Source organism: Talpa europaea (assembly GCF_964194135.1).
Source record: "Talpa europaea genome assembly, chromosome: 7".
In the NCBI taxonomy this organism is placed as follows: domain Eukaryota; kingdom Metazoa; phylum Chordata; class Mammalia; order Eulipotyphla; family Talpidae; genus Talpa; species Talpa europaea.
In genome coordinates, this window is record NC_140074.1 from 20,441,944 (window position 1) to 20,464,884 (window position 22,941).

The 22,941-nt window shown below is 41.8% G+C and overlaps 2 protein-coding genes across 2 annotated transcripts; both read left to right on the forward strand.

The window, feature by feature from the left end:
• Positions 1-4,808: 4,808 nt before the first annotated feature.
• KLHL9 (kelch like family member 9) lies at positions 4,809-6,662 on the forward strand (the record flags this gene model as incomplete). Its single annotated transcript, XM_084236953.1, has 1 exon — positions 4,809-6,662. One exon carries the CDS (start codon positions 4,809-4,811, stop codon positions 6,660-6,662), a length of 1,854 nt encoding a protein of 617 aa, XP_084093079.1.
• Positions 6,663-19,739: 13,077 nt separating this feature from the next.
• On the forward strand, positions 19,740-20,506 carry LOC311174311 (interferon omega-2-like; the record flags this gene model as incomplete). The annotated part of the gene is made up of 1 exon (XM_084238585.1): positions 19,740-20,506. One exon carries the CDS (start codon positions 19,740-19,742, stop codon positions 20,304-20,306), a length of 567 nt encoding a protein of 188 aa, XP_084094711.1. The 3' UTR covers positions 20,307-20,506.
• Positions 20,507-22,941: the final 2,435 nt, after the last annotated feature.

The following is a 22,941-nucleotide window of genomic DNA, read 5'->3' on the forward strand; positions in this document are numbered from 1 at the left end:
AAACCAGCCCTTCCTTTCTCTGCACCCAAGACATGGCCTTTCAAATATATTTTGTTGCTTGAACAACCCTCCTTTTTAAAAAAAAAAAAATATTTATTTATTTTTATACAAGAACCGGGGCACAGGCCAGATGCACGGGAGGGTGAGAAGATTCACCAGAGACAGAGCAGGTAGCAGAACAGGCAGACTGACAGAAACACACTGCTGAGAGGAGCAGCGTGCGAGGCAGGAGAGGTCTGCTGCGCCATGTGGGAATCTCCATGACTGTCCAGGAATCGAACCCGTGCTGCAGAGGCTGCAGACAGCTTCACAGAGCTGCGCCACGGGGGAGGCCTTTGAACAACCTCTTATCACCATTTTCTCCTAGTTGATCTATTCTGCTGTCCTCCGTTCCTGTGCCCTTTTCAGTTTTCTAATTCTCTTCCTTGTATTATAATGGTCTATTCCAGTTGTCTTCCTATTCTCTAATCTATTTCTTTTGTTTCTTTTTTAAAGATTTATTTATGCATACAAGAGCTGGGTTTACAGGCCAGAGATGCGGGGGGCAAGAGGACTCACCAGAGACAGAGTGGGGAACAGAACAGGCAGACTGATTGAAACACACTGCTGAGGGGAGCAGCAGGCGAGACAGGAGAGGTCTGCTGCGCCATGTGGGTTTCTCTCTGGCAGGCCGAGGATCGAACTCGTGCTGCAGAGGCTGTGGATTGCTTCATAGTGCGGTGCTTAACCCCTTGCGCTACCCCTAGGAGACCCTCTACTCTTATTTCTAAAACCTTATTATTGTGGCAATTATAGCGTCAGGTACCAGGCATACCTATGCTCCCAAGTTACACCTCTAGCTATAGTACTCTAAATTCTAGAACTAAACATCCTACTAAAAAATTTAGTCTGCATTCTCCAGTTCGTTTTTTTAATAAAAGCATTTCTTTTGCCTAAGGTGTTAACATATAATGTAGCTGAAGTTATTGAGTAATACTTTTATGTTTCCTCCTAGCAAAAAGAAAAGCGGGTTGGTACATTGTTTTCTTTATTCACTTTTTTATCCAGAAGGCCTCTGTGATTTAGACACTCAAGTGTTAAATGAACACTTGAATGAAATGAAATGTACCTTCATCCTTCAAATGAGGTTGCAAAATCCATCTTGGTATTTATTAAGAATGAACAAATGCAAAGAGATTGTAAAGACTCTAAATAATAAAGAGAATAATTAAAAATAGATAAATCCTTTCATATAATTAGCACAATGTACATGCTATCATACAAGCACAACAAAACAGTAAATAGGCTGATACTACTCATGAACTTAGAAGCCTTAATACACCAATAAGTGTAAACATTTAAACTTTTTTCATGAAGTTAGGAAAAAACCTGTTGAAATGACTAAACGTGTGGGAATATGATGACATGTATCTGTTTATAATATTTTTTTTGATTGAGAGCACAGGTCTCATTCCTTAGCTCTTAATCTTACTTGCAACCTTGATAATAAAGAGTTGGACCTCATGATTTCTTGATTTGACAACTTCCCAAATAGCAGCCTTTGTCATCTTTTTTTCAATTGCAGGCTCCTCCTTGGAAGTTCCTCTTTATCACTGGGAAGAAGCCTTCATTGCTCAGGAGAATCTGTGCATCCCCAACTCTTACACCAAGCAGGTGACCAGGACTTCCCAATGCTGATAACGTGCAGTGAAGAATTTCTGCAGGCCAGTGCAACCAGTCTCTGGTGTGGAACAGATTGCAGATCTGCTGGAGCATCTCATGGAGGACACAAATGTTCTGAGTCTTCGGGACCTTAATGACATCCCACAGAAACAGCAAAAACAACTGAAACCAGTTAAATATCCATTAGTAGGCCACTGGTTCAATAATTTATGACACAACCATTCAGCGGGAATCCACACAACTGTTTTAAAAGATTTTTTTTCCATTTTTTAACTTTATATATTTTTTACATCATTTTTCATTTTTGCACAATGTATGCATTTTCATCTTGGTTATGGTCCCCATACAATTCCCACCACCCTTGTTTTGATCCTACTCCCCGCCCCACCAGTGTGTCTCTGCTTTATAGTTGCTTGTTGATTTTGATTTTTACTTTATTATAATTAGTCTTTTTCCTTGTCCCTTATTCAGGTTTTCTAAATTCCTGCTATGAGACCATCCGGTATTTTTCTTTTTCCTTCTGGCTTACTTCGCTGAGCATGATTCCTTCCAACTCCATCCATGTTGCTGCAAATTGCATGAGTTTATCTTTTTTGATTGCTGAGTAAGATTCCATTTAAAGTCCTCTATATCTAATATGAGAAGATCTCCAGGTGAAAAAAGATTGGTGGAGAACAGAGTGTATTATATTCTTTCTTTTATTTAAAAGTAGTGTAATAAAAGAATGGATTATTAGTATGCATATGTATAAAGAAACTGGATTAAAAAGACAGTAACTTCAAACTGTGGGAACTGTTGCAAGAAATTCTATCAAAATATACATTTATTTAAAAGCCAAAATTTAATTTTACTAGTAATTTTTAAAATATCCATTAATAAAACATCCATATAAGGAAAAATCAGTTGAAGGGAAATGCACAAACCATGCTGGTGACTGTATTATGGACGGAAAATTTTATATCTTGAGTCAGTATCCGACCCTTTGTATTTATCCAAAACAGGTTAATTCTGTGCCCAGATTTTATCAATTTTTTTACAGATTATATAAAACAATGATGGACAGGAAAGTATATATTCAGGAGCAAATAATGGGCATCGGACACGACAGCAGCTATAGGCATTGGCAAATTGTGTACCCATTTTAAATTTTGTGAATGGAAAACAAAAACATGAAAATATGACTGCTAATGGAAATGCCCGCAAGGCAAAAATTCAGGGCATGTTATTTACATAGTGTGATCACAATTTGCTGTTAAAAAGAGACAAACGATGTCTTAGAGGATTAAAAATGTGAAAATGTGAAAGTTATACATGAGGTGACTACTGAATTGCATAAAATAAAAATTTTCTAGTATTTCATTAAGAAAAAAGTTAAGCCTTTCCCCCACCCCCCATATCCCCACCCTTAAACCCCCACCCCTACCCTGGGTGGACCCTCTTGTTTCTATCTACAGAAGCGGCATTCACTACTGTGACTCAAAAGAGCTGAAGTCAGGCCGTGTACATCGTTTTTTTTAGAGATTTATTTATTGATGCATACAAGAACTGGGGTTCAGGCCAGAGGTGTGGGGGGGGGGTGAGAGGATTCATCAGAGACAGAGTGGGAAGCAGAACAGGCAGATTTGTAACAGGGTGGTCCCCAGGAAAGGGGGAGGTTTCCTGCCCCACCCAAGGGAGGGTGGAGCTGAGCAGGGAGATGAGAAGCTGCAGAAGAGACTGAGGAAGGAAGCAGGATGGAGCCAGGAGACCTGGAGGAGGCACATGGAGCCTAGCGACACATGAAGAAACTGCGCTTGTCTTTTGGTCGTGGACTGGGTGACACAGATGTGGGTGATACCCATGGGGAGGTGACAATAGCATCTTTTATCTTGATGTTGATTTTGCTCTTTTCCTTCTGGGCTTGTCTGCTTGTTTCTGACCCTTTTCTGTGGGTCCCCACTGGAAGATGCTTTAGACTTGTGGCAGGCTTTGCGGCCTTGCTCTGGGCCAATCCCATATGGATGGACTTTTACCCACGAGGGGACGGTAACTTTGGGTGCTTCATTTAGAAACTAGACTCTCTACCTTTCCTGTATTGTTTCCTAATTGTATTAAAGTTCCTTCCCATTAAAGTCTCATGTTTTGTGTTGATGCGGCCGATAACAGAACCCATTTAGAATAGGCAGGTTTGCAGGGTTTGGGCTGCCCCTCTCCCTGCCCTGTAACAGATTGACTGAAATACACTGCTGAGGGGAGCAGCGAGCAAGACAAAGAGAGGTCTGCTGCTCCATGGGGGTTGCTCGAACTCGTGCTGCAGAGACTGTGGATTGCTTCATAGGTTGCGCCTTAACCCTTTGTGCCACCAGGGAGCTCCCCCCACTCGCCGTCCCCCTTACATCTTAAGGAAAAAGTGCGCCTTTGAAGGGAGAGCTCAGCTATCTTGAAACTGCACGTTCAGCATAATAAAAGCTCACCCTTTCAGGCCGCAACGACCCCAGAGCGCGCACCCCCGCGGGCCCCCGCCCCGCCCCTCTGACCAGCTAACTTCCTCCCCTCCCCCGCCCGCCCGCCCGCCCACGGACAGTGTCTGGGGCCGCGCAGCCGCAGTAGCTGCCGCGACCGCTCCTAGCCCGGGGTATCCTGGGATTAGGCCTTTCCGGAAGGACGGACTCGGCGTCCGGGGCTAGGTCCGTGTTCCAGACCCAGGCCCAGGCGCAGGCCCGTGTTCCAGGCCCTCGGCCCAAGACGGCTCTGTGCCCGCGCCGACGCTCGGGTGACGACGGAGGGCGCGGCGGGCTGCTCGCGGAGGTGCCCGGCCTCGCGGTCCGGGGAGCCGGGGAGCCGCGGTACGTGGCGGCGCCTCCCCCTTGGCGCGGAGCGGAACTGCCGGAGGAGCGGCCGCGCTGGCCGGGCGAGGTGAACCGGGTCACTTAACTGCCTTCAGGTGATGAATCACCCGCGTCGTTGCCGGATTTGAAGGCCGCAGCCCTTTGTGGTCCGGCATTGAAGACGTTCCGGTGCAGGACGGAGTAGAGTGGCCTCCGGGGGGCCGCCCTGTCCGCCTGCCCCTGCGTTCCGGCCCGCGGAGCGTCCGCCTTCCCTGCAGAGCTCCCAGGTGGTCACCGCTTTCTCCAGCGCTCGTCTTTGTGCCCGAGGAAGGCTTTCCCATGAAAGTGTCTCTCGGTAACGGCGAAATGGGCGTCTCTGCCCATCTGCAGCCTTGCAAGGCAGGAACCACACGCTTTTTCACCAGCAATACTCACAGCTCGGTGGTTTTGCAAGGATTTGATCAGCTTCGAATCGAAGGATTGCTTTGTGATGTGACCCTGGTGCCAGGGGATGGAGATGAAATCTTCCCTGTGCACCGAGCTATGATGGCGTCTGCTAGTGATTATTTCAAGGCCATGTTCACAGGTGGGATGAAAGAACAGGATTTGATGTGCATTAAGCTTCACGGGGTGAACAAAGTGGGCTTGAAGAAAATCATTGATTTTATATATACTGCAAAGCTTTCTCTTAATATGGACAATCTGCAGGACACCTTGGAAGCTGCCAGCTTTCTACAGATTTTACCTGTTTTGGACTTTTGTAAAGTATTTCTTATTTCAGGCGTCTCTTTGGATAACTGTGTGGAAGTTGGGCGAATTGCTAACACCTACAACCTTATCGAAGTGGATAAATATGTCAATAATTTCATCCTGAAGAATTTTCCTGCATTGTTGAGTACGGGGGAATTTCTCAAACTCCCTTTTGAACGCCTTGCCTTTGTGCTTTCGAGTAATAGTCTTAAGCACTGTTCTGAACTTGAGCTCTTCAAGGCTGCCTGTCGATGGCTAAGGTTGGAAGACCCTCGGATGGATTATGCTGCAAAATTAATGAAGAATATTAGGTTTCCACTGATGACACCGCAGGATCTCATCAATTATGTGCAGACGGTAGATTTCATGAGAACAGACAATACTTGTGTGAATTTGCTTTTGGAAGCTAGCAATTACCAAATGATGCCATATATGCAGCCAGTGATGCAGTCAGATAGAACTTCAATTAGATCTGACTCAACACACTTGGTTACATTAGGAGGCGTTCTGAGGCAGCAGCTGGTTGTCAGTAAAGAACTGCGGATGTATGATGAAAGGGCACAAGAGTGGAGGTCGTTAGCCCCCATGGATGCCCCCCGTTACCAGCATGGCATTGCTGTGATTGGAAACTTTCTTTATGTTGTTGGTGGTCAGAGTAATTATGATACAAAAGGAAAAACTGCCGTTGATACAGTTTTCAGATTTGATCCTCGGTATAATAAATGGATGCAGGTTGCCTCATTAAATGAAAAGCGCACATTCTTCCACCTTAGTGCCCTCAAAGGACATCTGTATGCAGTTGGTGGACGAAGTGCAGCTGGTGAACTGGCCACAGTAGAATGTTACAATCCGAGAATGAATGAATGGAGCTATGTTGCCAAAATGAGTGAACCCCACTATGGTCATGCTGGAACCGTGTATGGAGGCTTAATGTATATTTCGGGAGGAATTACTCATGACACTTTCCAAAACGAGCTCATGTGTTTTGACCCAGATACAGACAAATGGACACAGAAGGCTCCAATGACGACAGTCAGAGGTCTACACTGTATGTGTACAGTTGGAGACAAGCTCTATGTCATTGGTGGCAATCACTTCAGAGGAACAAGTGATTATGATGATGTTCTAAGCTGTGAATACTATTCACCAACCCTTGACCAGTGGACACCAATTGCTGCTATGCTAAGAGGTCAGAGTGATGTTGGAGTTGCTGTTTTTGAAAATAAAATCTATGTCGTAGGTGGATATTCTTGGAATAATCGTTGTATGGTAGAAATTGTCCAGAAATATGACCCAGAAAAGGATGAGTGGCATAAGGTTTTTGACCTTCCAGAGTCACTTGGTGGCATTCGAGCTTGTACTCTCACAGTTTTTCCACCTGAAGAAAACCCTGGATCACCTTCTAGAGAATCCCCTCTTTCAGCACCTTCGGATCATTCTTAGGACTAAGGTGTGATATGTTTGCAGTGCATCATGGATGATCTTGTGCTTTCATTGTACCTGAAATGACTGGTACAGTTATTAGATAAAAAGGTAATTGGTGTTTGTGTTGTTTGGCTTAGTCTGTTTATTAAATGGTTAACAAGTGCATTCTGAAAATGTATTCAGCATAGCCAGCTGTTTTAACATGTTAAAAAAAAAAGATAAGTAGAAAATGTTAGATGTCTTTTTGTGGTGTCTTGTAAGTTAAATCGTAGGTGATTGTAGTAAATGTATAATTATGTTCATTGTGTTTCAAAGTTGAAAGTTCACCTTTGACTGCAATTCATCAAAGGGTTTAAACCTTGCTTTAACTAAGGTTATAAACAAAAAGGTTGTCAAGTATTAACTATCTCCTTTTTTTCCATCGTTTTTTACATAGTTGCCAATTCATCAGGTTGTATGGGTACATTCAGAATATGTAGTTTTTAGACAGACAGAAGAAATAATACATTCAGAAATATTAACTAAAAAAAAAGTGTAGCCCTAATTCAGAGTTGTGCATCACTATGGAGGGAGAGAAAATGCACCTATACACATACATATGTATATACACTAATGCATACCTACACATGTATCATTTTTAAATTTATTGGCACTTCAGCTATAGTAAAGTTTTTTATTTAAATTTAAATTCTGTTCTGCTTAGCAGCTATTTCTATTCAAATGGGAATTCAGTAGCAGAGAATAAATGTCTATATAGTAATACCGAGTTGAGATAGATGAAGACTCCAACATAGTAAATTGACAACCAAATCTGTCATTTGGCTAAATTGTTATTTAGGTAAAACATTGCTTTTTCTGTGTGTATATTGTTTTCTGTAGAGTTGCTTTTATACAAGTTATTAAGTTCAGGTTTCGGAGAATTGCTTTTGCTCATTAAATTTAGGATCTGCTGTTTTCTACCTTTTTATTCAGTAACACCTAAGGAAAAGGCAGAGAAAGAAACACGCTGAGCAAAGCTGTAGGATTTAATGTTTAGTCGCCCAACTTAGTTATTCTGACATGATTGTTTAGTTTTGGAGTGGTTTTGTGGTGCTGCTCCAGCCCAGGTGCATCTTGAGCTTTGTGTGATCTGCCTCAAGGCTGTCATCTAAGCAAGCAGGAGATTACATTCTTCTGCATCAAATCAGAAAAATGTCCTTTTGACTATGTCTAAAGGATAGGACCAACTTCAGATTCCATAAGAAGCCAGCTTCGGAAAGCCTAGGAAACTGCTGTCCTTGCAGGCTGTCCTGCAGTAGATCATCAGCCCCTGATACCAAGTGCGACCATACTGGTTGAGAACCACATGGGAAGAGCTTAATGGGACCGCGTCAGCAAAGGAAATATAGGAGCTCTCCGTAGTAAATGATTCTGAAGAGGTACTTTCCTCAAATAGTTGTTCTAAAGGAGGAAAATTACACATAAACTTAGGTATCGATATATGTATACCCTAGCCTATATTTGGGATATTGTCATACGGTAAATTAGGAACAACCTCTTTTTCTGACAATCCCATAATAAAACTCAGGAACCAAGAAAAGAAGGAATTGGCTTCCAGGAATCTGAACCTTACTGCCCATTGATTCATTTTAATGCTTTTTATAATTTCTGTATTGGCAGAAATTTTCATACTTTGTATTTTTTTTATGACTCAATTTTTTATTAACAAAAATAGCACACTTGGGTACCTTTAGAGAATAGGAAAAGTAGAAATTACTATTAACTTTGTGCATCTAATACGCAAGAAATGGCATCCTAATCACTTCCTTGATTATTAATGAAGTTGAATATTTGTGGTTTTTGAGTAGCTGTGTTCTTTGATCAAATGTGCATGTTCTTTGCTCTTGTAATACCTGTTGGAGTTTCTTTTGTTTTTTCATATTGTTATCGTTGTGTAATAAATATCATTTAACTGATATTACTTGCATTGATTTTTTTCTCCCCTCCCCCTCAGTCTTAACAGTTTTACAAAGGCAAGGTCATCGAGCTCATTTTTGAGATCAAATTTGTTCATTTTGCATTTTGACCTTTTTGGAATAATTTTGCTATGGGTCCTTTATTTTTTACATAGTATTTGTGTATTGCTTTTTCAGTGCTAATTCTGACATGCCAAGATGGAATTGCCCTGCTTTTTCTCTATTCTGTTCAAGCTTTTCTGTTGTTGAAAAAAAGTTTTTGCCTTTTTATTATGCTTGATGCTGTTGCTAAATCATGTAAACTAACTTCTCCATCTATATCCCCAATGTCCAGCTTTACACACCAGCCTGTCTTCCTTTGAGTTTTTAGTTATCTGCAGCTGACAGCTCTGTTGGCAATCATGAAATAGCTGGCCAATGCTATGATAATACTGTTGTTATTCTGGAATTTCTTACAGATAGGAAAATTTTAGGTGACTGAAATGAAAGGTTATTTTCATAAGCTCATCATTTTTACAGAAAATTTAGACTGGAAAAATACTTAAAAGTGGACCAAAAACTGCAAGGCTGTAAAACATTCTGTTAAGATTTTATTTCTTTTACTTTTTTAATGTTCAAAACTATTTGTTAGCTTTTCTGATTATAAAAATAATTTCTATTATAGAAACTAAAGGAAATAAAAGTGAACAAAAGATGTAAGTTACCAGTGATTCTACATGCTGAAGGTAACTTCGTTAACATGGGTATATTATGCATGTACATACGTACAGACATGCCAAATATTTTTTCAAATTCTAGGCTGAAATCTGGATAATAAAAGGAAATCAACTACCGAAAAGATACAACTTTTTCTCCAGATTTAAATATGTATATATTTAAAATAATATGTAAGTTTCCCCCCTAATTATCAATTACATGTGCATTAGGAAGATTACTTTTCTACCCAGACAAATCTGTAATTAGTTTTATCCCCCTCTGGCCAGTAGTGGTATTTTTGTATCTGCAAAGCAGATACACTGAAGTTACTTTCATATTTTTCTGGTTTGCAATTAAAATTAATCTAGTCCTGATTATAAAGATAAAATATGCTCCCGCAGAACATGAGTTCATTCAATACTACAGAAGTATATTATTCAGAAAAGTAAAATCAATGTCCTACCTAGCCCCAGCTTAACCAATTACTAACTCTTGGAAGAGTTTGGGGAAGTTAACCTCTCTAAACTTCAGTTTCCCCACTTGTCTTTGGGATTGGGAGTTGGTGTTAATAATTACATCAACATCAGAATTCTAAGGAGATAATATTAAGCAATTAGCATAAAACTTGCACACAGAAGCATCTAGTAAATTATAGTTGTTACTAATAACTAATATAGCTGACATGCTGCATCATAATTTAGAGCTTTTAGTTTCATTTTAATGATTTTCACAGGTTTTTTTAATACTTGGAAGTATTAAGTGTCTAAAATATTTCATCCATGAATGTGCCTTCATATTTTTTTCCATTTCCCAGTAGATACATATTTAAATATCTACCTCTAGTTTTCATCATTATAAATTAAGCAAGGTTGAATATTCATACATAAAATTTTGTCCATGACTATTACCTTGTGATAAAATCCAAGTGAAATCTGTGTCAAGTAATATAGGTTCTCAAAAAACAGTTCCAAAGTGGGCCAACATGCATTTCCAGCAAAATGTGTCCAGTGGCTTTCAAAGAAATCTGCAGTTCTAGTTATCTTTTTGTTTGGATTTATAATTATTGGCAAAAATGAATTTTTGGTTCATTGGGCATATACATTTTGCATAATCAATTCATGTGTCCTGAATTTTGCTTTACATGTCCTATTTGCTACATGACTTTCCCCCCTCTATGGCATTTTTATGGGGGTAGAACTAGCCTATTTTTTAAAATGAAATATAATTAACTATAGTTTCAGGTATATATACAACACAGTTGTTCATATGTATACACTGTGAAATAACCATAGTAAGTTTAGTTAACATCTGTCACTACAGGCAGTTGAAAGATTTTTTTCTTCTGATGAGAATTTTTAAGGTCTATCCTCTCACCAGCTTTCAACCATACAGTAGGGTATTATTAACTACAGTCACCATTCTGTACATTACCATTCCCTGGACAATTGGTACATCAGTAACTGGAAGTTTGTACCTTTTCACAACCTGCACCCCATTCAATTTAATATAGTCTACTATGTCCATCTTTTTTGCATTTTGATCTTTTGGTGATATTTCCTGTTTTTTTGCAATAATATTAAAATCATAATCCTAACCTTTAATCTTTCACTGTATTGATAATGGTTCTTAATGTGCCAAGATGGCATTTACTGTTTGTCTCTTGTTCAAATTGCTTTCTGTTTGAAATGAAGATTCTTTTTTCCCATAAATTTATAAAAGTTCCTTTTATAGTAATAGCAGTTTTTATTTTCAGCAAGTGTTATCTTTTTGGGTATATATTTTAGCATTCAAGTTATGTTTGTAATGTACTGAAATTACTTGTTCATTTTTGCCATTTTTATAGTTTTCTGCATTAATTTTTCCTATCAAAGAAATGGTATGATTATTCCAGTATTTTATGTTGTTATGGATATGACTTTTTACTAGACTTTTAATATAAAATTTATCTTTTCAAATTACTGTCCGTTTTCCCACATCACTGCTTTTCAGAAAATCTTTACTTTTCACTGAATTTTGTTTTAAATTATGTAATAAAATTTTTATGGGAAATTTAGGGGTTTTGTCTTCAGTTCTCTTTTATATATAGATTATGAATGGAATTTTGTTTTCACATTAAATTCCATACTGTACTGCAGTGGTAGGGAATACAAGGGCTAGCGTGTTTTCTGCCATCAGACCTACCATAAATTAACTTCTTAAATGAATTTTTAAAAAACCTCCCCCCACCCTGGTTTTGATACCTAATCTGTGTCTCTATATTTGAATGGCTGAGTGATGGTTAAAATAAAAAGACTTAAATATTCATTAAAGATAATTGCATGCATTGCAGAACTGTTGAAGTTATGATCCTTAACCAAAGGCACTAATTATAGGTAATTTGGTAACGAGTTGAGCACTCTTTCTAGGAACTGGTGTTAGTCTGCCATCTGCTGGCTAAAGTTAAAATCAATCTAGAGAGAGTAAGGAAAATAAATCCTTTATACACAAAACAGCAGTAACAAAACCAACAGAAACTTTTACAGATATGTGAAAGTTAAGTCTTCAGATCACACTCAATTACATAGATAAGTGCAAAAATCCTGTGGTACTTCTTGTTGTACATAGTGGGTCAGATAAGTCAAGAGAAGAATATTTTTATATCAAAAACAGGTTTAAAAGTTTATCGATAGATACATATAATTGAATACTATAAAAAATCTGCAACATTTCATCTGAATTTAAAATATTCATGTCACCATTGTTAACATTTTTTTTAAAGTGAATTCCCCATAACACTTACTTTTCTTTTTTAGCAGAGAGCCTAATCGTGAAAACACTTCACAGAGGAAATCTTTTCAATATCAGAAAGAATGTAATATGCAATGTGTCCTAGTATAAGTAAATATGAAAAACCTCTATTTTAAGAGCTTTTGATAGTGGTTTGCCTATTCAATGCTAGGATCAGATCACTGCTCTATACACATCGTTTGGATCAAGGACAGACAGCAGTGTATGTACCCTGGCACACACATAACACAGAATAGCTTCTGCAACAGTGGACCCAAAAATGTTTTAGTAGCGTTCATTTCTTTAACAGGTTCAAAGAAAGCCTGTTTCTCAGCTATCAGAACACTAAGCATACATAACGGCCTTTTCACTATTTCCCAAAACCATCCCGGAAAAAAAGACTTATACTTTGAGCAGTCTTTCCTTCAGGGTGGGATATGACTGAAGTGACTTCTTTTTTTTTAAATAGAGGCATGTTTTATTTATTTATTTGTTTGGTTGGTTGGTTTATACATGCACTGGGTACAGTCAGAAGCACGGGAGGGTAAGAGAATTCACCAAAGCCAGAGCAGGGAGCAGATCAGGCAGAAGGACCGAAGTACACTGCTGAGGGGAGCAGCGGGCGGCAGGAGAGGTCTGCACGCCATGTGGGACCCTCCTCCGGTAGCCGGGGAGCAGCCGGGGATCGAACCGGCGCCGCAGAGGCCGAGGGCAGCTTCGCAACCCAGCCCTCAACCGCTGCACCACCAGGGAGGCCTTGAAGTGACCTCTAAATAATGCCTCCTGAAGGACATCAAGAGTGCACATATCCCCATATTTTCTAGAGAGAATGGAGTAAGTTGTATTTCATGTAATCTTAGAACAAGATGAGTGTAAAGCTGATGACAGCAGCCAAGCTCTGCGACATAGCATAAAGGTTTCATTACATGCAGCCCCCTTCTCTAATTCCAAATTCATAGAGTATTCTGGCTCTTTACTAACCCATCTTCCAGAAGGTTGTTACTGTACAGGTAGAGGTGTAGGTTTATCATCCTTTGCCTCATTGCACCCAGTCAGTAGAGTCTGTGTATGAGTGGGTGGGCAGAGGTCTAATTTCTGACTCAAAACAACTTCTCTTAGGTGGGAAGTAGGGTTTATCACTTGCAAAACATTCTTCAGCCAAAAATTAGTGTGACCCATAAAAACTTTCTAATTCTTAGTAAATCATGAACCAAAACATACTCAATATGAAATCCTAATTTATGGTCAATAATATTCATTTCTTTATATAGCTAGGCAGAATGTTTACTTCAGTATGTTTAATTTCCCCATTCTTCTGTGAGAAAATCACAGAACTCGCAAAAACATCCAAATATGTGTATATACACTTGAGGGCATCACTGGAACTGGAAGATTTGAGAAAGAGGCTTTTCTAACATTTGAGGCTGACTCTCCATTAAAGAAGTGAGCTCACCTGTGGCCTGGATTTGTCCTATTTCCTCCTGCAAGGGGAGTAGATTATGGATCCAAATGATTCTGCCCACTTTGTTCACTTCTCAAACATGTAATTTTTGATATTTATGTATCCTATTCACACTGACCACTGCAGTGCAGAGGTAGACAGAGAGCTTTCCTGTCCTTATTCTTATCCAACAATACATTTCTTGCTTTTCTGCCTGATCTGGTATCCATGTTGAATTCTTTCCCTGCTGGAGATAAGAGCAGCCACCCGGTGTCCAAAAGAACACCACATTTTCAATATCTCTTCTGAAAAGAAGAGACAAGTTCAGTCTTGATCACAAAGATTGTGGTAATGATTAAGTAAAGATTGCAAATTGTAGTCTGAGAATTTGAATGCATACCACATTGCTGCCACAAGTACTAAGATAACAAGCCAAGAGAATCTTTGACTGCAGCTCCCCAGCACCCTCAGGGCCCACATGGGGAGGCTTCAAATGAACTCTAGCCGAGGGGACTGTGTGCAGGACTGTGAAGGGCCCGGGTTTCCATCCTGGGGCAGGCCCCATAGACTGCTCATTAAAGGACAGACCGTCCAGCACACCTGAAGCTCTCTGAGAACCAGGATCTGCAAGTTGTCTGGCAAAATGGCTGCTGTGAGCAGCGCAGACAAGACATAAGCAGGCCCCCAACCAGTTCCAGTCCACCTCTAGTCATCTTCTGAGAAATACAGATTTTTTAACCTGCCAAACAACTTTTGAAAAGGTGTAAAGACAAGGGAGTTTTTAAAAAGAATGTATAATATATAACAAAACTAAATGACAGGCAGGGAGAGTAGGATGGGCAACGATATCTTCCTGGATGATCAGCCACTGAAAACCACAGCATGCTAATTCAAAAGCCATGTGTAGGGTAAAGAAAATGTCAGGCTTTTCTGCCCTCCCGCCATCAGGATAGATGATGGATCCTTGCAGTCCTGAATGCATGCCTGATGGCGGGCACCTGGAATAGGGTGTGGGCATAGGTAGATGGGATTCACCTGGGTTGAGATTAGGCTTTTAAGGTCCGCGTCATGGGGACAGCAGCAGAAAACAAGAAGCCGAGAACGAATAGAAGCCGAGAGAGATGCAGAGAACGCCAGAGAGCCCAGATAGAGTGAAGACTTGCTGGGGGCTGGAGGGCACCCAGCCCCCCAGCACCCCTGCCTGCCGTATGCCTGGTGAACCCCAATAAAAGACCTGCAAAAAACCACTGAGGACTCTGACTCCTCCTTCACCTGGTCTGCATAGGATCAAAAAACCTGCACTGTGCCCTGTTCCTGCCTTTACACCATGCTTTACCTGGATCACTAGCAGGTGAAGTATGTGATACTTCCCATTAGCACAACATTTAAGGAGGCATCAAGCCCAAGGATCAAGATAAATTCGATTTTAATGCAATATTAAAAAAGAAAATTAACACCCAATATTCATGATGAAGAAACTATAGAGAAGTAAAATAAAATTCACAACAAAATTAAATTCAAAATTTAAATTTGGACAAGCAATGACAGTCAATTTAAGTCCCTTAGAGTCTCACAAAGGAAGGATGCAAGGTGCAAGTGAAAATTTGGGAAATCCCATGCAGTCTATAAAATTCTTACTAAGGAGAATTAAAAGGTGTGATTTTGTTACAGAGCAACCCCGATATAAAACAGGTTGCCTGACTGTGGGTCCTCACCCGCTTAAAGGGGACTTATTAATGCTAAACTGCAGACAGACAAAATGTTTATAAAAGGCTTATTTACAAGGGAGGGGGCCTAAGGGGAAATGAATAAATAGGGGGGGAAAGAGGAAGATAAGATCATGAATGTGTCCTACCTGTTCCGCTGACCTGGAATCCCAATGACTCACGGAGCTGGCGAAAAACCAAGCGCATGGTGGCCAAGAGCGACAACCCCCCCCCCACACACACATAGCTGGTTAAATACTCAGATAACATAGTTGCTTAACTCTGCCCTCAGGTCCTCACAACCTTCCCTTTGGTGATCATGGGATTTGTAGTTCCCAGTGTTTTATGGAGGGGGGCGGTGTGTGTGTACAGTTCACAAACCTGTATGGAGTTTGCTCAGGACATCCTTTCCCCCTAACAATTTGACAGAAGTCTTCATTGCTTGTACACAACAAAATCCCTTTTTTTAAAAAACAATACACAAGTTTCAGAAGCCTGAAGTCACTTAAAATTAAGAAGAGCGTGGCAGCAGCCCTCACCTGTCCCGAATCTGTAATCACACTCTCCAGTTTAGAATCTCTCCCCATCCATCAACGGATTCTTGGGTAAAAATGACCTCGCTAGAGTTTCCAGGTGAAAGGGAAGCAGCAAACTCAGGCCCAAGTCCAGAAAATGCAAGGATCTGTGCTGGCAGGCAGAGAAAGCTGTCTCAGGGAAGCGCGCTCCAAGGCAGCTAGCGCTGCAACAGCAACAATCCATGCTGTTAAGAGACACAAAGCTGTGGGCCTCCCTGGGGGCACAAGGGTTTAAGCACCGCACTATGAAGCAATTCGCAGCCTCTGCAGCAGGAGTTCGATCCCCATCTGGCCAGGGAGCAGTCCATGGAGCAGCAGATCGCCCGCTGCTCCCCTCAGCAGTGTATTTCAGTCAGTCTGCCTGTTCTGTTCTCCACTCTGTCTCTGGTGAATCCTCTCACCTCCCGCATCTCTGGCCTGTACCTCAGCTCTGGTATGCATAAATAAATAAATCTTTAAAAAAAAAAAAAAAAGAGAGAGACAAGTCTGTTCTAAGATAACATTGGTGAACATTTCTTACGGTGGGTGACAATTAAAACCATTTCATTATAAACGAGAATGTGCATAAAGCTGAGGTCTTGTATTTGAAGGCTAAATTCCAGCAATTCCAATTTTTCACAATTTCAATGTTTCCTATGTATTATTTAAACTATAAGGAAAATATGAGCCATGTGTTTAGTCCAATGCCTTTCATCCACTATCTGAATACCTTGGAGATCAATCCAAAGTTTACTCACACACATACATACTGTCAAGGATGCATTTAGGAAGCTACTGGAGCCCTTCTGTCCCAATGGGAAAAAAGAGAGAGAGAGAGAGAGAGAGAGAGAGAGAGAGAGAGAGAGAGAAAGATGCTTCGAACAAACACAAGGTCGCCCCAAACTCCGTTTTGCAAACCTAGCGCCCCAACAGGTTTTAGGTTGACTATTAAAGGAGCACAAAGTTGCTTCGAAATGCAGCTGCGATCTCGTTTCCTCCGGTTGCTAAATGCACCGTCGCCCCAAATTCCGTTTTGCAAACCCAACTGTCGGAAAAGGCCCTCCGTGCGCCCTCTCGCGACCGTCTGGGGCACCAGGCTTTCCCGGCGCGCCGCGAAGGAGATGGTGCTCATGGCCCTAGCAGGGCCTGGCGTCCGCTGGCCCCCCAAGGTGAACCACTGAAATTCGCGATGACCCGGCTGTGTTTGCTGAGCGCAGGAGAGGTGCTCTCCGCGACCCCACCATGTTGTCTGCACTGGCGCCAGTGCCAGTCTGGGTGTGCTTGAAACATCTGAAGTGTCCCCTCTCAGGGATGCCCAAAAGATAGGAGTCACTTCCATTTTCCTTGCAGAAGAGTGAATATAACCAAGTCCGGAGGACACAGAGGTCCCTTTTTCCACCAGTTGATGCTCCAGCAGTCCTTCAGCCTGTAGCACACAGGCTGGCTGTGATGCTTGGAACTGCACCACCTGGCGATAGGAGTCACTTCGATTTTCTTTGCAGAAGAGGGAATATCACCAAGCCCAGAGGACACAAGTTGCCTGTTTCCACCAGTTGATGCTCCAGCAGTCCTTCAACCTGTAGCACACAGGCTAGCTGTGATGCCTGGAACTGCACCGCCTGGAGAAACTGCTCTCTGCCCTTGAGAACGGCCAGAAGCAACTGGAGACCACCAAAGAAGGAAACTTGGCTGATCCCTCTTTGCAACTTGCTGTCCAGAAGTTTTACAGTTCCTGTGCCTGGGAGGTTGTCAGAGGGGAAATCCAAGCATCCTTCCTCATCTAGCCATCCTCAAAGAGGAATGAGCCAATAGAAAGAAAGTTGTACCGGCGTCTCTAGCCAATTAGGCATCGTTTGCTAAGCTTGACTCAAATTTTGAACCAACTGGCAAATGTTTGGGGAAAAAATGATGGAGTTATTTAGGAAATACATCGTACATAATGAGTTTACAACAATATGTTTAGAGAGAAGAATATGATGTATTTTCTCTAAATAAATGGTCTTAAGACATAGTTAAATTTCTGCTTAAATTCTTGGGGAAGAGGGGTGTTTGCTGTTCCCAATTATGAAGTTCATGTTTTGGGAAAAGTTCTTCAGGGAAGTATGCTTGGAGACGTTACTCAGTTAACACTATCTGCTGTAGCAGAGAAGAGAAAATTCTCAGCAGTTTGGCCATTATGGTGATTTAGCCTTCCCTCACATAAGGGCTCAATGAAAGCAATCTGGGTCAGACAACTCTGTGGCTGGTTCTCCTCCAAATAGACCCAGGGACACAGGCACCTTTAATCTGTGACTGTGACATGTTGGACATGTGACTCCAACTTTGTCTATGGTCTGGAGTGTACTGCACTGAAGACTCAGAGAATGTGATGAGTATATTTTAGAAAATGAATATGCTAGGCCTCTCCAGTGGCGCAGCGAGTTGAGTGCAGTGCTGTGAAGCTGTCTGCAGCCTCTGCAGCGCAGGTTCGATTCCCAGCTGGCCAGGGAGAAACCCACATGGTGTGGCAGACCTCTCCTGTCTCGCCCACTGCTCCCCTCAGCAGTGTCTTTGGTCCGTCTGCCTCTTCTGCTCCCCTCTCTGTCTTTGGTGAGTTCTCTCACACTCCCTGCCTCTGACCTATACCCCAGTTCTTACATAAAAAATAAATCTTTAAATAAAGAATTAAAAAAATAAAATGAATATGCTTAGAACTATGTCAGTGGATACATGGAAGATGTGAGTTGAAACTGTCCACTATCCCAGTAAAGAAGAGGGCAGTGTGAAATTAATGACAGTTGGTTTGGTAGAATTAATAAGCAGAAAATATATGGAGTAATTGGGAGATTAAGAGACAAGAAGCTAGTCATTCTGGATTGGAGACAGAAATAGTGTGGTGTCTGAGAAATAGTCTGAGTTACTTTTCTGTGCATATTTTTCACTTTATTGCAGTATATTATTTCCTGGATGATTACATGGAATTGGTGTACCAAAAAATCTTGTATTTATTTTAAATTGTGACTTATTTAATTACTGACAATGATCATTTATCATGTCTTAGTTAATACTAATTTCAATATCAGTAAGCTGGTCATTTTTATTATTTATTTATTTATTTGATTAAATTTTTTTAAAGATTTATTTATTTATTTATACAAGCACTGGGTACAGTCAGAAGCGCGGGAGGGTGAGAGAATTCAGAGCCAGAGCAGGGAGCAGAGCAGGCAGAAGGACCGAAGTACACTGCTGAGGGGAGCAGCGGGCGGCAGGAGAGGTCTGCGCACCATGCGGGACCCTCCTCTGGTGTCCGGGGAACAGCCGAGGATCGAACCAGCGCTGCTGAGGCTGCGGGCAGCTTTGCAACACAGTGCTCAACCGCTGCGCCACCGGGGAGCCCCCAAGCTGGTCATTTTTAAATGAGCAGGCCTGCCTGGTTGTCCTTTAGACAGAAGGGAAACATCCGAGAAGTTCATTCACTAATAATCACCAGCCTCAGCTGAGAATGAAGCAAAACCCATAAAGAAGTTATTTACTACATGGTTTGGAAAATACCTCATAAAACACAGAAATCCTTTGGGTCAGGGGGTCCTGCCTTCCTATGAAAGTAAGAATGATTGCTCAGACTGAAGGTCAAATTTTGCTTCTGACACAGAAAAGAGCAATATTTATTGATTGACAGAAAAAATGTGAGTGTATGAGTATAACACTTCAGGCTTTAAAACTAAGGTGTTTCTCATTGAATGGACAAGTTTCTCTTTGGATTGGCATGTCCAAAGTTTACTAGGAAAATTAAAGTTGGGTTGAAAAATCACATTCATGAAGACCATATGGCGATGACATAAATGAAAACAAAAATGAGAAATGAAAGTGTAACGATACGTGCCGAATATGAAATTGGATGTTTCCCTATTTAAAGGCCATGCTTAGGGAGAATGGTTCAGACAACCTAGGGTTCACTCATCCAGACACCACCAGACCAGCCTGTTTCTTGCTTGCCCATGGCCCTCCTGCTGTCTCTTCTGGCGGCCCTGGCAGTGCTCAGCTGTTGCCCCGGTGGCTCTCTGGCCTGTGACCTGCCTCTGAGCCATGTCGCCTTGAGCAGGAGCAACGTTGCGCTTCTGGGTGAAATGAGGAGAATCTCCCCTTTCTTGTGTCTGAAGGACAGGAAAGACTTCAGCTTCCCTTGGGAGGCACTGGATGGCAGCCTGTTGCAGAAGGCCCAGGCCGTGTCCGTCCTGCGGGAGATGCTCTGGGAGACTGTCCACCTGTTCCTCTCGGAGGACTCCTCTGCTGCCTGGAACGCGACCCTCCTGGACCGACTGCTTGATGGGCTCTACCGGCAGCTGCAAGCCCTGGACGCCTGCTCGGTGGAGGAGGTGGGAGAGGAAGAGTCGGCCCTGGCTGTGAAGAACTACTTCCAGGGACTCCATCTCTACCTGCAAGAGAAGAAGTACAGTGACTGTGCCTGGGAGGTGGTCCGAGTGGAAATCAGGAGATGCTTCTCTTTGTCAACCACCTTGCAAGAAAGACTCAGTGCGAAGGATGGAGACCTGGGCTCACCTTGAAGTGAATCTCATCACCCTTGCACAGAAGTCTTAGGTCATTTCAAAAGGCTCTTGTTCCTGCTGTAGCCACAGAATTTATTGAATTTAATTAGGAAATGTATTGTCTGTAGCGTTAAGCAAGAATACGTTTAAAAATTCAGCTCTAGGATCATCAGTTCCTAGGAGAGCACCACCTTATTATTTATTTATTTATCTTTTATTTGTTATTTATTTATTTATTTATTCATTAATTCTTTCATTCATTCATTCATTCTTGCATCCTGTCATGTTTATGTTTCATACAATTATTTGTCCTTACATTGCATTACAATTTAGAAACTATGTTCACCTCTGCATAAAATTAACTTTTTCACTTATTAAAGTCTTGTCAAAGATAACTTCTTACATTTTGTTCATTCTTAAAATCTAGTGCTCATTTTTCCTACATGAATCATTCTCAGAATAGCTGTCTACTAAGTCCTATGCAACAGTCCCACTACTTGTGAGAAAATGCCCATCAACACTTGGAATTCCATGAAATTGAGGGGAGTCCTGGACAATATAAGAAGTGGCCACTCCTATGTCGGAGGTGTAAATGAAATATATTCACTCAGTGAGCCCTAGTGGATTTAAATATCTGAGAGGATGGTACCTGGAGTGAAGCCAAAAGGACAGGTGGGGTTTACTGGCTGGTGTGGGAGCAGCTTCTCTCCCTACTGGCATCCTGCTTTACTGAAAATCCGTTCACTCCCCAACAGTATCCCCACACGCTCACCTTACTGCTAGCCCCTCAGGTGCCTCTGGTTTTCTCCTGGTTTCTAGTTTCAAGGTTTCTATTAGGAGTGGAAAGCCCCGAGGAGAGAGCAAAGTGAAATGGGAACTGAAGTTTTTCACAGCATTTAAAAGGCTTGTGTCTGTGTGTGTCCTTAGCAATATTTCTGGGATGTGAAGGAATGTCCTTGTTACTATGGTGAAATAGGAGCTGTAAGCAGAACAGCTTGCCCCAGTTTGCGGAGGTGAAAAACGCTTACATGGGAGTGCGCCCCCTGCTGGCCAGGCGTGGCAGGCGCGTCCAAACGCAGGGAGGGCAGGATTCTGTTCAGCCTAAGTCCCATCAGCTCCTGGGGACTCATCTCCAAGCAACTATTGTTTAAAAATGAACAGGTTCTTTCTTGGTCAGAACTGACCTAACACTGTCTTTAGCTTATATGGTTTCAAAAAAGAACAAGTCTGTCATTTCAGGCGTGACCTCTTTGGGTAACAGGCAGCTGTGGAGAGAGAAGGGGATTAAAATGCATTTCCTGCCTCCAACTTTCAACCAACTGCTCCTGAATATCCATCCCTCATATATTTTGAGACTGTAACAGGGATAACTGGATGTGGAATTGCAGTGATGATTTAATTAAAGGGAAATTTCATAGTCAATGGCATTAAACATCACTTTCAACAGTAAATTTCTAAGTTTCAAGTTCATTCCAAGTATCTGATCCTGCCTGACTATATAAATGGAAAATATGCTCATCATCACAATGAATGGTGATATCTGCAACCCTTGGAGTAGTCAGAGAGCATTGATGCAAAGACGTGTTATAGAAATCGAGTATTGCCAACCTAAAATGGAGGCCTTTTCATTGAAGTAAATGGACATTGCTGGCATTTGGGGAAGGGGGCCTTTCTATGGCCTACAAATATTGTAGGAGTTAATTAACCAGGAATTCTATGTGACTGTGGTGTCTGGGAGAGAGAGAGGGGTAAAAGGGTGAGGGAGATCTGGTCAGATAGCAGGGAAGATTTCAATTTGGGAGAGTTTCTTGCATCCTTGACTCATAAGCACTTTTGTTTACTTCTCTACAAATTCTAGATGGGGAGGGTGTTAGTAATATTTTAATATAAAAGATGTTTCTCCTTTATCTTTTTTTCTTCAACTGCTTCTTCTGTAGTCTAGGAGCAGGGAAAAGCTTGGCCATACTGAGTTCCTTTGTGTCTCTTTCTTTCATTGTGTACCACCTCTCGATATGATCTTTTCTGTATGGGGTGCTATAGATATGTATGTAGACATATAGATATGTATGTAGACATATACACAGACATGTATATGTACATGTGTATATACATATATGTTTGCACATATATGTATAATTTTATTTACTTGTTTCAATTTGTAACATTGTTATATATCATGTGAAAAACCCTCCTAGGCGGCTCTGTCACTTTTCTCTGAAAATCTCTGTAGCCATATCATGTTTTCTATCCATGAGTTATTAATTTTAAGTATATTCAAAAGCACTGGCGATCCAAGAGGCTGGGCTGGCAGTCACAGTGCTGGGGTGCATGAGAGCTGAGCCCCAGTTGTGCTGAGCTGACCACTCTCCTCACCCAGACCCCACCCTGGCTCTGGACTTAGCTGCCCAGGACACACATGGCAGGGGCAGTGGGGAGATGGACTGGGGAATTGTGAAGCTGGCGGGGAGCTGCTGTGCAGTGTCAGTGGAGAGCTGAGTGGCTGTGCCTTTATCCCCGGCCTGTCATCGCCCTGGCTACAGCAGACACATGCCAGCGATGGCCCGTCATGACAGAATCAGTGAATTGGGGGTCAAAGACCCAGTGTCCACATGTCTGGACCAAACAAGCTGGTAAAGATCAAAAACAAGCTGGT